The sequence below is a fragment of the Octopus sinensis genome, linkage group LG11, assembly GCF_006345805.1.
Source record: "Octopus sinensis linkage group LG11, ASM634580v1, whole genome shotgun sequence".
Lineage (NCBI taxonomy): Eukaryota > Metazoa > Mollusca > Cephalopoda > Octopoda > Octopodidae > Octopus > Octopus sinensis.
In genome coordinates, this window is record NC_043007.1 from 21,985,507 (window position 1) to 22,002,753 (window position 17,247).

Below are 17,247 nucleotides of genomic sequence, written 5' to 3' on the forward strand. Positions count from 1 at the left end.
TTGTGTTGATGATCCGAAAGCACATTGGTAAAATGGGAAGATTAAAAATTGTGGCAGTAGTTGCTTTGCGCATTTCTCAATGTGCTCACTAAAAGGTATCATTCTATATTCTGGAATGCAATCTGTTGTCGATGCAGTGTGCATCTGCGCCTGAGTGATAGTCCCGTGGAACCCACGTAGTCTTGGTGGCAGCCCGAGCATTTAATAACATAAATTATGTTTTCAGAGGCACAAGTAAAGTTAGATTTGATCTTAAATTTCTGTCCCTCTTTAAAGAGGAATTCTGATCCTTCCAATAGGTTAGGACATGTTGCACAGTTCGATCTACCACATTTTTTTACTTTTGCATCCGTAATTTTAGAAGACAATTTTGCCTTTGTGAGAATCTTTTTAAGTGATTTAGGCTGTTTGTAGCTTTTAATGATTTGGTGTATGTTTAGAATTTCCTTTAATTTTGGGTTTTTATGAAGTATTGGTAAATTCTGGGTGATGATGGTGAAGGCTTCTTTGTTTCTGGGGTTGTATGTAGATATGTAAGGTAGTATTACTACCTTACATATCTACATACAACCCCAGAAACAAAGAAGCCTTCACCATCATCACCCAGAATTTACCAATACTTCATAAAACCCAAAATTAAAGGAAATTCTAAACATACACCAAATCATTAAAAGCTACAAACAGCCTAAATCACTTAAAAAGATTCTCACAAAGGCAAAATTGTCTTCTAAAATTACGGATGCAAAAGTAAAAAAATGTGGTAGATCGAACTGTGCAACATGTCCTAACCTATTGGAAGGATCAGAATTCCTCTTTAAAGAGGGACAGAAATTTAAGATCAAATCTAACTTTACTTGTGCCTCTGAAAACATAATTTATGTTATTAAATGCTCGGGCTGCCACCAAGACTACGTGGGTTCCACGGGACTATCACTCAGGCGCAGATGCACACTGCATCGACAACAGATTGCATTCCCAGAATATAGAATGATACCTTTTAGTGAGCACATTGAGAAATGCGCAAAGCAACTACTGCCACAATTTTTAATCTTCCCATTTTACCAATGTGCTTTCGGATCATCAACACAAATGAGACTGAACAAGGAAACATTCTTCATTGAAAAGTACAAACCCAGACTCAACCATCCGAACATACTGACACAGAGAAATTAACAAGGAAATGGAAAAAAAATTTTTTAAGCGATTATCTCCCCGACACCGGAAAAAATCACTCACTACCTCCCCTTATTTAGAATCTCCTGGAAATAAAAACAACGATAATTCCATGCAATATAAACATAACGTCACAAGAAATTTGAAAAGCTACACGCGAAACCGGTAATTTCTTTAAAAATTTTAAAATTATGTCATTTTAAGGAAAGGAAAAAAATTTTTCCAATATTCTCCAGACATTTTGACACAAATATATATATTTTTTAACATTTAAGCCTTCTGTCGTTTTTTCACACTTTACTATTTTCTTATATATTCACCCACGTGCTTTACCAAACAAACTTTCTTATCTATATATATATATATATATATATATATATATATATATATGTATATATATGTTGGTATGTATTCTTTTACTTGTTTCAGTCATTTGACTCAGCCATGCTGGAGCACTGCCTTAAAAGGTGTTGGTCGAAGAAATCAACCCTAGGACTTATTCTGTTTAAGCTTAGTACTGTATGTGCGTGTGTGTGTGTGGTGGTGGTGGTGGGGATTAGGAAAGGCACCTAGTTGTAGAAACCAAGCGAAATCAGAGTTGAACCTGGTGCAGTTCGCCAGCTTGTCAGCTCTGGTCAGACTGCCCAAGCCATGCCAGCGTGGAAAACGAAAGATAAAGGATAATGATATATATATATATATATATATATATATATCATCATCATCATTTAACGTCCGCTTTCCATGCTAGCATGGGTTGGATGATTTGATTGAGGACTGGCAAACCAGATGGCTGCACCAGACTCCAATCTTGATCTGGCAGAGTTTCTACAGCTGGATGCCCTTCCTAACGCTAACCACTCCGAGAGTGTAGTGGGTGCTGCATTTCCACTCATTTTCTGTCTACCAAATTAACTCACATAGCATTGAACAGCCCATGGTTATAGTAGTAGATATTTGCCCCAAGTGCCGTACAGTGGGACTGAAACCGAGACCATTTGGTTGGAAAGCAAGCCTCTTAACCCCACAGTTACACTTGTGCCTGTATGGTGAGATGAAACAAATAAATAAAAACCATTGAAATGTATTATTTATGGAAGAAATTTTAATACACAATATAAATAAAAATAAATATATAAGTTAAATAATTTGTTAAATAAATATAAAATTCTCTTTGATTATTTTACATATATTTTCAGATTTGTATTATTATAATATAATTCTGATTGTATCTTGAAGATATTGGAGTACTTTTTGAAAAATAGTTTTGTGTACTTGTTGAATAGTCTCAGCTGCTGTTGTTGTAGTTGTTATTGTTGTATGACCACCTTTAATCAACCCTGATTGAGCTGACCAGAGGTAGGTAAGTCGTCAGATGGACAAATGAGAACGACTTATAGACCTCTTGTTTCACACACTCCATGTCCTCCATGAACTTCCTGACCATCATGGACTCAGGTCTTCTGCTACATCCATGGACTGACCAAAGTGTCGTGGGTAGATTTTGTAAATAGAAAGTGAAAGTAGCTTGTTAATATGTGTATGCATGTGTGTGTGCGCATGCACATGTAAGATACTTTCGCTTTGCCTTAGATTAATGTGATAGTTGTAAACGAATGTCACCCTCATACAAGCAGTGTCCTCCATTTCCAGTCTTCTGATCATGGTGAAATATTACCTTTAAGGCGGCAAGCTGGCAGAAATGTTAGCACGCCAGGCAAAATGCGTAGCCATATTTCGTCTGTCATTACGTTCTGAGTTCAAATTCCTCCGAGGTCGAATTTGGCTTTCATCTTTTCGGCGTCGATTAAATAAGTACCAGTTACACACTGGAGTCGATGTAATCGACTTAATCCATTTGTCTGTCCTTGTTTGTCTCCTCTATGTTTAGCCCCTTGTGGGTGGTAAAGAAACAGGTGAAATATTACCTTACTTGGGCACAGGTGAGGGTTGGCAAAAGGAAGGCCATTCAGCTATAGAAAATCTGCCTCAACCGATTCTGTCCAACCCATGCAAGCATGGAGAAGTGGACATTAAAACAATGATGATGAGGTAGACTCTGGCATGAAGTAGTTAACGATATAGGGGAGCAGCCTGAACATGTGCTCTCCTCATTGTCCACTCTGTTTCTGTATACCCATAGATCCTGGTCCTAGTGTTGACCACAACAGAAGGGGCAAGTCAGACGGCACTATGTGTGGAGTCAGGTAATTGAATACTCTGGCAATTAGATTATCCACAGATCTGACTAGTGAGATTTCTTGTAGTCATTCCCTTTACTGTTGTAACAGCAAATGGTCCCTATTAAATTCTCATCCATGCTGGAAACGTGGATTATGTTAAAATGGTTTAAACAGGGGAATTGATAGTTTCCTGTGTTTTCGGTTCAAATTTCCTGTAGGTCCTACTATTTGACACTTTTAGAATTCATTTTAAGTAAGGCAGATCATTGTTATGAGTATTTACACATTGGGGTGGATATTTATCCATAATCTTATATAAAATGTTTTCATTCAGAGTGGGGGATCCATCAACGGGTTGTAGATGTAATATTTTGTCCATGTTTTGATTGCAGGAATTAGATTTCCCTAAAATGAAATCAGTGTTGTCTAACTGCATGTTATTTACAGTTTCAGTCCCAAAATTAAAGTTGCTAATTCTGTCAAGAAATCCATCACCGTTTCTATTAGTATATGCGCCGCCGTGGTTGATGTTGCTGTTTAGTCTTGGAAAAGCATTAAAGTCAATGTTGTTACTGAAGCTGGTACCATTACTTACATCAACAGGTGCACCAAGGTCGATGTTGTTATATATATCAGTAAATACATCATCCTGATTGATGTTGTAATTTACATAAGATGACGAACCAAAATTTGTGTTGTTATTTGCAAAAGTGGATGTTTGGGAGTTCTCGTTATCACTCCAGTCAAAAGCAGTCTCAGAACCGGCAGAATCATAACTAGTAAGACTATACTGTGAACCAGACATAACACTGGAGGGAGACGTGCTTGAAATGTCAGAGCAGCTACTGAAACTTCCACTGATATCCAGATTATTTGATCCAGGAAGGCAATAAAAGCCATTAAAGCTCGAAGAAATTTTAGATTGATCGTATTTTTGATCAGAAACATTTACAGGAGAGGATGCTTCAAAGGAAGCCGATGGATAATAAATTGGCTGTTGATAAGCATTAAATGTATTTGTATGTGCAGGTGTGTTATTGATAAGATTATCATTCAGGTAATTTCCTTCATACGTTTCCGTTTGGGGATACGTTTGCCTTGTCCAGTCCTGAGTAATATCCCTGAAGCTAGGATGGCCATAAAGTTCATTGGAGTTGATGTCTCTAACTTCATCTGTGAGATTAGACAACAGCCTTCCCATATTTTGTTTCATATTTGTAAGCATCGTTACGATGCTTTTTAACATTATTTGTTTTTTTTCTTCTTCCAAGAGATTCTGAAATTGATAAAAGAAAGAAAAATTAAATCCAGGTTTTTACTTAACATTTCAGAAAGTTTAGTATGTATAAAAAAAGCACAAGAGGTTACAATATGTTATTCTTTTATTCTTTTACTTGTTTCAGTCATTTGACTATGGCCATGTTGGAGCAAATCGACCCCAGGACTTATTCTTTCTAAGCCTAGTACTTATTCTATCAGTCTCTTTTGCTGAACCGCTAAGTTATGGGAACATAAACACACCAGCATTGGTTGTCAAGCAATGTTGGGGGACAAACACACACACACATATATATATATATATACGACGGGCTTCTTTCAGTTTCCACCTACCAAATCCACTCACAAGACTTTGGTCGGCCCGAGGCTATAGTAGAAGACACTTGCCCAAGGTGCCATTCGGAGGGACTGAACCCAGAACTATGTGGTTGGTAAGCAAGCTATTTACCACAGCAGGAATCTTTTAGAGAGATATTCTTCCCAAAGTGTAAGTTGTTTATGAGTTTGCAAATGGTGTTGTATGGACTTTGACTTTGACAAGCATGCATAACTGATTGATTAATTATTGACCAAATTATTCAATCAAAGAACTGAATAGTTCATTGGTTAAATAGTCATCCAATTAACAAATAATAAAGAAACAAAATAGAGCCAGTGTGTGTATGTTCATCAGTGGCCCAATGACCCTCCCTAGATACAACAAAGTCTCATATAATATTCTTCCCTCTAAATGATGACACTAGCACCATCTCAAAACATTGCCCCAAACTAACATACCAGCGATTAATTGAAATACAAATAATGTAATATACAGTATTAGTAAAGTATCGACTACTTACAGCTTGAGAAAGCCTTTCTTCACATTTTTTCTTGTTGCGACATTTAGCAGCGGCTCTCCGGTTCTGTTCTCGGCGCTTCTCTTTCTTCATCTCTTCATCGGGTCTCAACTGTTCAAAAAGACAAAACAGTTGTCATTAGTACTCAGAACATTTCTCCTCTTCCACCACCGACTTCATTATTTTCAGTATTGGCTTCAAGTGTCATACACATGCTCTTTTACTCTTTTACTCTTTTACTTGTTTCAGTCATTTGACTGTGGCCATGCTGGAGCGCCGCCTTTAGTCGAGCAAATCGACCCCAGGACTTATTCTTCGTAAGCGCAGTACTTATTCTATCGGTCTCTTTTGCCAAACTGCAAAGTTACGGTGACTTAAACACACCAGCATCGGTTCTCAAGCGATGTTGGGGGGGACAAACACAGACACACAAATATATACATACATATGTACACACACACGTACACACACACACACACACACGCATATATATACGATGGGCTTCTTTCAGTTTCCGTCTACCAGATCCACTCACAATGCTTTGGTTGGCCTAAGACTGTAGTAGAAGATACTTGCGCAAGGTGCCACACAGTGGGACTGAACCCAGAGCAATGTTGTTCGGAAGCAAGCTTCTTACCACACAGCCACACCTGCACCTATATATATATATACATATATAATATATATATATATATATATATATATATAATATATATATATATATGTATGTATGTATATATATATATATATTATATATATATATATAGATAGATAGATAGATAGATAGATAGATAGATAGATAGATAGATAGATAGACAGAGAGACAGACAGACAGACAGATAGATAAACAGATAAACGGACAGACATAAACACACACATACAGAACAGGCTTCTTTCAGTTTCCGTCTCCCAGTCTCACTCATAAGGTATTGGTCAGTTCTGTGGTTACAGTAGCGCATACCACCAGACAGTATCCATACCGTGGTATCTGTCAGGTTCAATGATAAAACTGGTAGATTATTTTGGGCCAGATATGGGCCAGTTTAAATGCTTAAGGGTTAAGAGGTAATAAAACTTACTCGATATTTTTTCTCTCCAGTAAATGTAGTATTAATCGGGCTCAGTCCATTGGCATGTCTTTTATTCAGGATGTTAAGCTTCAAATACTGCTTGGTCATAGGACTAGCAGAATTCTGCAGCTGACATTGTTTCAGGCATTCTTCAATCTCCGGATCAAGTTTTGTATACATTTTGACCTAATTTAAAGAAGGAAAGAAAAAAAGCTCAATACATATATATATATAATAATAATATTAGGGAGTAAATCCAAACTTACAGGGAAAAATTAGATTTAGGATTAAATCTAATTTCACAGTATAAATATTAATTTAAATTAGAGATAAAACCACTATTAGGTAAATCAAACAGTGAAAAACATAAACCAAAATATAAAAATAAAAATAATTAATATAATATACAAAATATATAAAAAATATAAAATTTAAATTATTTAAATTTAAAATTATTAATTTAAATTTATAATTTTTTATATTTTAAAAAATATTTTTAAAATTTAGATTAATAAATTTTTTAATTTTTAAACTTAAAAAAAATTTTTTTTATTTAAATATATATAACTATCAAAAGGTATTAAAAAGATTAATATAAGATAATGATTTGCCTAATAGTGGTTTTATCTCTAATTTAATTTATATATATACATATATATATAATAATAATATTAGGGAGTAAATCCAAACTTACAGGGAAAAATTAGATTTAGGATTAAATCTAATTTCACAGTATAAATATAATTTAAATTAGAGATAAAACCACTATTAGGTAAATCAAACAGTGAAAAACATAAACCAAAATATAAAAATAAAAATAATTAATATAATATACAAAATATATAAAAAATATAAAATTTAAATTATTTAAATTTAAAATTATTAATTTAAATTTATAATTTTTTATATTTTAAAAAATATTTTTAAAATTTAGATTAATAAATTTTTTAATTTTTAAACTTAAAAAAAATTTTTTTTATTTAAATATATATAACTATCAAAAGGTATTAAAAAGATTAATATAAGATAATGATTTGCCTAATAGTGGTTTTATCTCTAATTTAATTTATATATATACATATATATATATAAAATAGTGTACATTTAAACACAAGAGAAATTACCTATAACAGGCAATTTCTACACGCTAGGAGACAGTCAAAATGACCAAAAACCATAAAATTTAAGCAATTTCAAAGGGAATGAAAAAATGTAAACTTTTACCTTGCTTTTACAGTTATACCTATAAGTTTCGGATTTTTTTAGTAAATAAAATAATTTACAAGGCAAATCTTCATCAATAACTGAGCCATCCAAGACTAACCGATAATTATGAGACCAATAGCACGCGTCTCATCTTTATATGTTATAATTTTTTCAAAATCCACCACGCAAGTTGATTTATATATATCTTATATATATATTATATATGTGGAGGCGCAATGACCCAGTGGTTAGGGCAGTGGACTCACGGTTGTAGGATCGCGGTTTCGATTCCCAGACCAGGCGTTGTGAGTGTTTATTGAGCGAAAACACCTAAAGCTCCACAAGGCTCCGGCAGGGGGTGGTGGCGATCCCTGCTCTACTCTTTCACCACAACTTTCTCTCACTCTCTCTTCTGTTGACTTGCTCGCTTAGCCAGCAGGGCGGCGTCATTGAAGGCTAAGACAGTGCGAAGCGCATTGTGACCAGCGATGTGTAACAACATCTGATAGCCAGGTCAGTCACGGTCACACACACACACACACACACACATATATATATATATATATATATATATATATATATATATATATATATATATATCAACCATAGATAATTCAAAAAGAAAAAAAATGAATAATTTCAAATGTTATCCATATTGATTTTTATTAATTTACTTCAGCAATAGGGCCTTGTCACGGGGCTGGAAGAAATGTCGCTAGGCATTTTGTCCGAAACTCTAATAATTCTATAAACTTTCAGCTTTTTTAAAATCTTTTTGAATTTATTGGAAACCATTGGCATTCTAGCACGATATTTGGAGCTAGGGTTACCATATGGAAATTATTTTAAAGGCTGTTCAAGTTTTATATTTTGGGGGACTAAATAGGAAATATTTGTTTTAAGGTGGTTTTGAAATACAGTTTTAAAGCTTTGTTGATGTGTTTAGATGTTACTAGAAATGCATTTAGAAATAACTAGATTGTGAAGATAGAGTGGTTTGTGCCAAATTCCGCATGAACTCTCATTGTAATTTTACAATCTACATCGACTTATCAACTAAGAGCAATGTTCATTATTACATTGTATGAAGTTCAAAATATCGTTTAATTTCACTTTGTCTAACAATTATGTACAAATAAAAAATATATTCACTTTCAACTGTTTTGTGGTCAGTATTTCTGAAGAGAGAACATGCTAAAACTGGTGCCTTCACATGGAATTATTTTACCAAAAAAAAATTTTTTTAAATGGTAAATTTATTAATTTTCTTTTTTGATTTTTCATCACATAATATTTCAGCTTTTATTTTTTACTTGTTTCAGTCATTGGACTGTCGCCATGCTAGGGTACCCCTTTGATGGATTTCAGTCCCCTAAAAAGTCCACCCTGGTACTTGTTTTTTTAAAGTTTGATACCTATTTTATCAGTCTCTATCGCTGAACTGCTAAGTTATGGAGTCATAAACAAACCAACACAGTTTGACATGTGGTAACGAGGGGAAAACATAAACACAAAGACACACACAATTTATATATATCTATCTACACACACACATATATATATGCACACACACACATACATATATATATATATATATATATATATATATATATTATATATATATATATATACATTATATATATCTATACATATATATACATATATACATATATACAAATATATATATATATATATATGTATATATATATGTATATATATATATAATATATATATATATATAATATATATATATATATATATATATATATATATATGTATGTATATATGTATATATGTATATATGTATTGATATATATAATGTATATATATATATATATATATATATATATATATGTGTGTGTGTGTATATATATACGTATGCATATATATGATATTAATGATTGCTTGCAGAATGCAAACTCTTTCCAGACAGACCTTTTCAGAACCTTGAAATGTCAATGAAGAATGGTTTAGATGGAGGAAAGAAAGACGAAATGATGACTAGAGAACCATAGGCAGACAGACAACAGTTACATTCCGTTTATGGAAAGTAAAGAGTGAAATCAATTCATATGCTAGAAAAACAAAATAATTATCTTCTAGTGTGAGCAGTCAAAAATATGACGGAATTATAAATTGAAACCAACAAAAAGAAGTATGTCAGTTATTGGGTGAGGGGAAATAACTTTGTTATGAAGTATAAGCAATATTAATGAGATTGAGAAGGTTGAAAATAAAATAAGTGGGATTAAAATATATTGGGTTGTCCGGAAGGTTCGTACCGGTTTTTAAAGGAAAGAAAAAGGTCAATGAATATTTGCCATTACATTTTTAATCAACCAAATATGAACCATTTTGTTGCACAATGCATCTCCATCTTTCCTTTAACTTGAAAATACCATCTTCCCAGAATTGTGGTGGTTTCATGGCAAAGAATTCATCAAGGTATCTTTTTACGTCATCCAAGGAATTGAAATTTTTACCATTAAGACTATTCTGCAGAGACCTGAATAAGTGGAAATCCAAAGGAGCAATATCTGGTGAATATGGAAGGTGGGGTAACACATCCCAGCCAAGCTGTAGCAATTTTTGTCTGGTTCCCAAAGCATCAAGTGCCAAAAATGAAACTTTCTTATCTTCCATTTTAAAGGGTTACAGAATTAACACAGGTTATAGGAACATAAACCTTCTTCCACTAAAAGATGGCTTAAACTGTGCTCTAAATGGAGGTATAGTCAAATCTTATTTTATGGACTCAACCATGTTCTAAAATAAGTCGAAATGTAAGCTACTATAAATCGGCATGAACTTTCCGGACAACCCAATATTTATGAATTTGTTCTGCAAGATTCTTGATGTGAAACTGTGTGTTGCAACAAATATTGTTATATTTCAGGGTAGTCACTTTTTTTTTCTTGCCCAATAAACACACGCTCCGTCATATAGAAAATTACTCGTTTACTTGTTTCAGTCATTTGACTGTGGCCATGCTGGAGCACCACCTGTTTTAGTCGAGCAAATCGACCCCAGGACTTATTCTTTGAAAGCCTAGTACTTATTCTATCGGTCTCTTTTGCTGAACTGCTAAGTTACGGGGATGTAAACACAAAGAATAAGTCCTGGGGTCGATTTGCTCGACTAAAAGCGGTGCTCCAGCATGGCCACAGTCAAATGACTGAAACAAGTAAACAAGTAAACGAGTAAAAGAGTAGCTAATGATTGGAAATGGGTAACTCTGAGTATTGGAAATCGGAGCCTTTCAGTTATAATGTATTAACGGATACTCTGCACTTGTATTGAGTCCTTTATTGCTTCTGGTGGATCAAAACACACACACACACACACATACACGTACAATTATGTTCTGCAGACAAAAGCTGATAAGAGATAAAGCAGTAGGCAATGACACTGACATTAAAATATTTAAAAGATAAGATGAACTTCCCCATAGATTGGAAAAAGTTTCTATTGTTCATGAATTCTACGTATGTACGTATGTGTGTATATATGTATGGGTGTATGTATGTATGTGTGTGTGAGTGTATGTGTATGTATGTATGTATGTGTATGTATGTTTGTGTGTGTGTATGTATGTATGTATGTATATATGTAAGTATGTATGTATATATGTGTATCTATGTATTTATTTATGTACGATAGTGTGAGTGCATGTATAAATGTATCTGTGTTTGTACTTATAAATGTAGGTGTGTATGTGTGTCTGTATCTGCATTCACACATGTGTATATTTATACATGTGTAATGTATGTTTAGACACAGCTCAGGCACTCGGTTAAGAAGTTTGCTTTGCACTCACAAGATCCTGGGTTCAATCCATCTCATAACATCTTCAGAAAGTATTATTCCTTTTATAACCTTGGGTAAATCTAAGCCTTGTGGGGGGGAGACATAATGTTGATAAAATTTGAATGAAAAATCTGTCCGATGAATTGTACCTATAGTCAAGGGGTTCTCAACCATAGACCCTTTTGATTACTATTTTATTCTAGTAGAACTCCACCCCACTTGCATTTGTTGTTTAAAAACTAATTTTATAGAAACTTCTTTCAAAATTCCTATGTAAAATGTTAGAGAAAAAAACCTGGCTGTTTCTTGTAGTATATACCAATACAGACATCCAAAGCCGGGGTTCTCAACCATTTTTTTTATTTATGGACCCCTTTCATTATTATTTTATTCTGGTGAACCCCATAGTTATCCGATGTTTAAAAACTAGTTTCATAGAAACTTCTTTCAAAATTCCTATTTCATTTTTCACACATGTTAGAGAAAAAAACCTAGCTGTTTCTTGCAGTACATACCAATACAGACATCAAAAGCAGGGGTTCTCAACCATTTTTTTTTTTATCTATGGACCCCTTTCATTATTATTTTATTCTGGTGAACCCCATAGTTATTCAATGTTTAAAAACTAGTTTTATAGAAACTTCTTACAAAATTCCTATTTTGTTTTTTCACACATTCACTTGTGTAGGGTGAACTATGAAAAATGCTAGAGAAAAAAACCTAGCTATTTCTTGCAATACATACATCTGAATCAAAATTTTTTTTTTGCAGGAGCCCTTAAAATACTATTATGGAAAGCCAATTAAAATTTTGTTGTGTGGAACCCCGCAAAATCTTATATGGACTCTAGTTGAAAACCACCACTTTAGCCCAATAACCCAACCTTGTCAGACACTGTGTCAGGCTGATTTTGTCCATGGATTACATTAAGGATACTCATGTCTATGGAATACTCAACCAGAAGTTCATTTGATGAAACAGATGAATAATTGCCTTTGAAGCTGACTGAGATTCATATACTGTCCCTTTTTTTATGTATGTATATTTGTATTCTTTTATTCTTTTATTTGTTTCAGTCATTTGACTTTGGCCATGCTGGAGCACCGCCAGGGTGAAATAATGCATTCTTCCAGGAGTGAATAAAAAATTCTCAAACTTGAGGGGACAAGCCTCTTAGATACTAACATGGGCCCCCAAATATGGATTCTAATGGTGCAGGGGCTCACTTGCCATCGGGCAAGCTGGCAACCTGACCAGTCCACCACTGCACATAGACATACAGAAGAACATATATCATATTATTATGGTCACCTACAAAAATCACCATATTTTAGGGAGAAATCAAGTTTGTACAGCAAGAAACCTGTTCTGTTCTGGCTCCATCTTTCATATTTTAATTTCTCATCCCCTAGTGTAAACCCACCTTCATTTTTTTCTGTTGTCCCACTCAACTGAAGGGGGTCTTAGTCTTATGGGTATACAGTGACCCCACTAGTGCTGGTGCCATGAAAAATGCACCCAAGTAAACACTGTAAAGAGGTTGACATTAGGAAGAGCATCCAGGCCATAGAAGCCATCGCAAAGAAGACGTTGTAGCATGATGCAGTCTTTGGCCCCCATCAGATCCCATCACACTATCTAACCTATACCAGCGTTAAAAGGCAATGCTGCTACTGCTACTGGTGCTACTGCTGTTGTTGTTGTTGTTAAGCAACAAGACGGGTAAGGGTGATTAGGTGATGGTCTAGGGCTTAGGGGCAGGAGACCCCAGACCTTGGAAAAAAAAAAAATTTGGTCGTCTTGTTGTAGTCGAGGGCTCTTCGTTGACGCCCGACACCACTGGGAGGTGGCCCTCGAAGTCGCTGGAAATGGAGATCTCCAGGTCCAAATTCTTGGATGGCTGATGATGATGATGATGATGATGATGATGATATTACTTTTACTGAGGAGCAAAATTACTTTGCTGTATTGCCACTCTAATGGGAATACAGCACAACAGGGTTAATAAAAGTGCAAATCTCTGCTGGATTCCTGGTAAAGCAGTAATAAAAAAAGAGTCAAGACTATTGAAAAGGTTGCAAGACGCAACGAAAATTTTAGGAAAATAAAAATAAGAAATAAGTGGAAATTTTACAGGTGAGTGCGTTACATTATAAGCCACAAAAAGAAAATGACTCTCCCCAGACACAACAGAATATGCTTCAATACACAAACTCACATAAAGAATCTTGCAAATCAAATCCAAGAACGAATATTAATTAAAAATATGTATGTAGAAAAGGAAGATGCTGCTAATTCTGTCTGAAATTAGTTTGCCTGAAATTGTTGCACCTGAGCTTCCTATGGTGTTTATATATTGTTTCCTCAGTAGCCCAGGTGTGGGGGTAAAGTTAGACATAGGGGCCCAGGTCCAAGAGGGTTAAGTTACTCTTTTACCCTTTTACTGGTTTCAGTCATTTGACTGTGGCCATGCTGGAGCACCGCCTTTAGTCGAGCAAATCGACCCCTAGTACTTATTCTTTGTAAGCCTAGTACTTATTCCATCAGTCTCTTTTGCCGAACCGCTAAGTTATAGGGATGTAAACACAGAATAAAGTACTAGGCTTACAAAGAATAAGTCCTGCGGTCGATTTGCTCGACTAAAGGTGGTGCTCCAGCATGGCCACAGTCAAATGACTGAAACAAGTAAAAGAGTAATTGTTTGTTTATGTCACCGTAACTTAGCGGTTCAGCAAAAGAGACCGATAGAATAAGTACTGGGCTTTCAAAGAATAAGTCCTGCGGTCGATTTGCTCGACTAGGTGGTGCTCCAGCATGGCCACAGTCAAATGACTGAAACAAGTAAAAGAGTAATTGTTTGTTTACATCACCGTAACTTAGCAGTTCAGCAAAAGAGACCGATAGAATAAGTACTAGGCTTTCAAAGAATAAGTCCTGGGGTCGATTTGCTCGACTAAAGGTGGTGCTCCAGCATGGCCACAGTCAAATGACTGAAACAAGTAAAAGATTAAAAGAGTATGGACTGACCATAAAATGTCATGTTGACTGAAGGAATGCTTATTTTAGTCACAAAAATCTTATGAATTCACCACAGAATGACTATAAAAATGCATATGAATTAACTAATGAAATATCCATTAAAACGATTGTTGAGATTATTGTTTACTTGGGAATTATTTCGTTTTGATCTTTTGACTGAGAAATATCAAACACTAATGCAAAATATACAAACTGTTGACTTTACATGTGGATTTTTTTGAAACATATTTTGTTAAAGAGGTAAACACTTACAGACGTATTATTTCCAAAATGTTATTGTTTGTCTCTCTCCAAAACTTCCTGTAGAATGAATGTAAATAAACAAACGCACATGTAATTATATACAAAATATTTATAAAAATTCCTGGAGGTGAGTCAGAGGAAAACACGTGTGATAATTTGGTGATGATGTCACTATTGATAACACTGATTTAATGAGTGGAGTGTGGTGATTGTGGGGATGTGGAGGAGGGTGTAATAATTGAACTCCAAAATAATTTTTATTTATCTAGTTTTTATTAATTATTTTGAAGACCTATCAATGGCAAATTGTAGCTGTGATACCAGTGCCGGTGGCACATAAGAGAACCATCCGAACGTGGCCGTTGCCAGCGCTGTCCCGACTGGCCTCCGTGCCGGTGGCACGTAAGCACCATCCAATTGTGGCCGTTGCCAGCCTCGTCTGGCACGTAAAAAGCACCCACTACACTCATGGAGTGGTTGGCGTTAGGAAGGGCATCCAGCCGCAGAAACTCTACCAGGTCAGATTGGAGCCTGGTGCAGCCATCTGGCTCCCCAGACCCCAGTTGAACCGTCCAACTCATGCCAGCATGGAAAGCGGACGCTAAACGATGATGATGATGATGTTAAGGCAAGTGAAATCGAAATCAAATTCGATGACTGGCATCCGGGCTAGTGGAGTGCTAAGAGCACCATCCGGGGGCGTGATCGTTGCCAGAGCGGCTGTCTGGCTTCCATGCCGGTGGCACATCAAAAGCACCATTCGAGTGTGATTATTACCAGCGTCGCCTCACTGGAACTTGTGCAAGTGGCACGTGAAAAACATTCGAGCAAAGTCGTTGCCAGTGCCGCTGGACTGGCTCCTGTGCAGGTGGGACTTAAAAAAAAAACCCTTTTGTGTGTGTGTGTGTGTGTGTGTGTGTGTGTGTGTGTGTGTGTGTGTGTGTGTGTGTGTGTCTTTGTGTGTGTCCTTGTGCCTATGTTTGTCCCCTCCCAACTTGTGTTGGTGTGTTTGTATTTCTATAACTTAGCAGTTCAGCAAAAGAAACCGATAGAATATATACCAGGCTTTAAAAAAATATATGCACCAGGATTGATTTGTTCTGCTAAGCCCTTCAAGGTGATGCCCAGCTGGATATATTTAAAAATTCATCATAGCATCCTCTTCTCAAGTGTGTGCACAGGGCCCTCTCTTGGCAAGGGGCCCAATTTGAACAAATCTGTCTGACTGGTTTAAAATTAGCCCTGCCTGTTGGTATAGTTTTCACATCCACCACTAAAAGTATTTGATTCTTGCACATTAAAGAATTATTTAATGAAATATATGAAAAATTTAAGAAAGTTTGAGAAGTTCTTATTTGCTAAAAGTGTCCCTGGTTGGGATGAGTTGCATTTGACAGCATTAGAGATGTTTTTGTCAAAGCAGTGGGGTAAAATCATTTTCTGCAATTAACCCTTTAGCATTCATATTAATTTGTCAAAAGTAATCCTTATTTATTCACATTTAAAAAAAATTATCTGATATTATTTTGTAGCTTCCAGATAGGAAAGATGTAATTGCTTATTTTAAGAATGACATTGCAGGGTAGGTGTGAGATGCTGGTTCTGGCCAGTTTGAGCATAAAATGTATAGAATATTTGGGCCAGACACAGCTGGTTTAAACACTAAAGGGTGAATGGTAATAAAAATTTTGAGCCGATATATCCACTTACTGCATTCAAAGGATTAATAGCTCCAATGGGGCAAACAATTTGAACTCACTATTGTTAACCTTTAGCATGCTGTAGACGCATAATGTCGCTGTATTAGTCTGTAGTGACGCTATTTTGGAAGTTTTCAGCACGCATGCGCAGAGTTGGATTACTTCTGGTAGGCTGCCAGAAGTTCCCTCATGTGCAGAGAACTGCCAACAGAAAGTTTTCCCGCTAGATCTGTCTTTTCGAAGCTGCAGCCGAATCGAGTGGATACGACCCAACCTTCTCTCAAAGGAAACCCAACATGTAGAGAAGCCCCCTTCTATGCGGGAACGGAGACAGCATTTTGGCTCACACAAGTTAACTATTGTGAATAGTTTCATGGCCTTGGCTACCGGTTCGCCCTGAAGAAAAATATATGTATATATATTTTTATTTGTGAATCCAGACCAAAATAAAATATTATTTATTGCTGTTGAAGATAGTTGAAGTTTTGGTTTTCCTTTCAATAATAATAATAATAAAACATTGTGTACAGTGCTCAGGTGCACTACAACTCATCTAAAGTGTATGTATAGTACATAGGGTAATGTACAAGCGTCAGGAAAAGAACAGTGCATGAGTCATGACATACACATATGTGTATGAGTATGGAAGGGGGACAATCAGGTGTGGTTTCGGTGGATTTCGGAAAACATGAGGGCCTTAAAGCATGCAGTG

At 35.5% G+C, this 17,247-nt stretch overlaps 1 protein-coding gene across 1 annotated transcript; it reads right to left on the reverse strand.

Annotated features, from left to right (window-relative positions):
* Positions 1-3,112: 3,112 nt before the first annotated feature.
* Positions 3,113-14,893, reverse strand: LOC115217277 (transcription factor kayak-like). Its single transcript, XM_029786917.2, has 4 exons — positions 14,845-14,893; positions 6,550-6,726; positions 5,474-5,581; positions 3,113-4,632 (listed from the first exon to the last, which is right to left on the reverse strand). Exons 2-4 carry the CDS (start codon positions 6,718-6,720, stop codon positions 3,601-3,603), a joined length of 1,311 nt encoding a protein of 436 aa, XP_029642777.1. The 5' UTR covers positions 6,721-6,726; positions 14,845-14,893; the 3' UTR covers positions 3,113-3,600.
* Positions 14,894-17,247: the final 2,354 nt, after the last annotated feature.

Excerpts from the sequence above, each read along its gene's own strand:
- LOC115217277 (XM_029786917.2), bottom strand. The coding sequence starts at position 6,720 with ATGTATACAAAACTTGATCCGGAGATTGAAGAATGCCTGAAACAATGT. Across the intron at positions 5,582-6,549 it reads CTGGAGAGAAAAAATATCGA|TTGAGACCCGATGAAGAGAT; the intron begins GTAAGTTTTATT and ends CTTTTTGAACAG. Across the intron at positions 4,633-5,473 it reads AAGAAAGGCTTTCTCAAGCT|AATCTCTTGGAAGAAGAAAA; the intron begins GTAAGTAGTCGA and ends TATCAATTTCAG.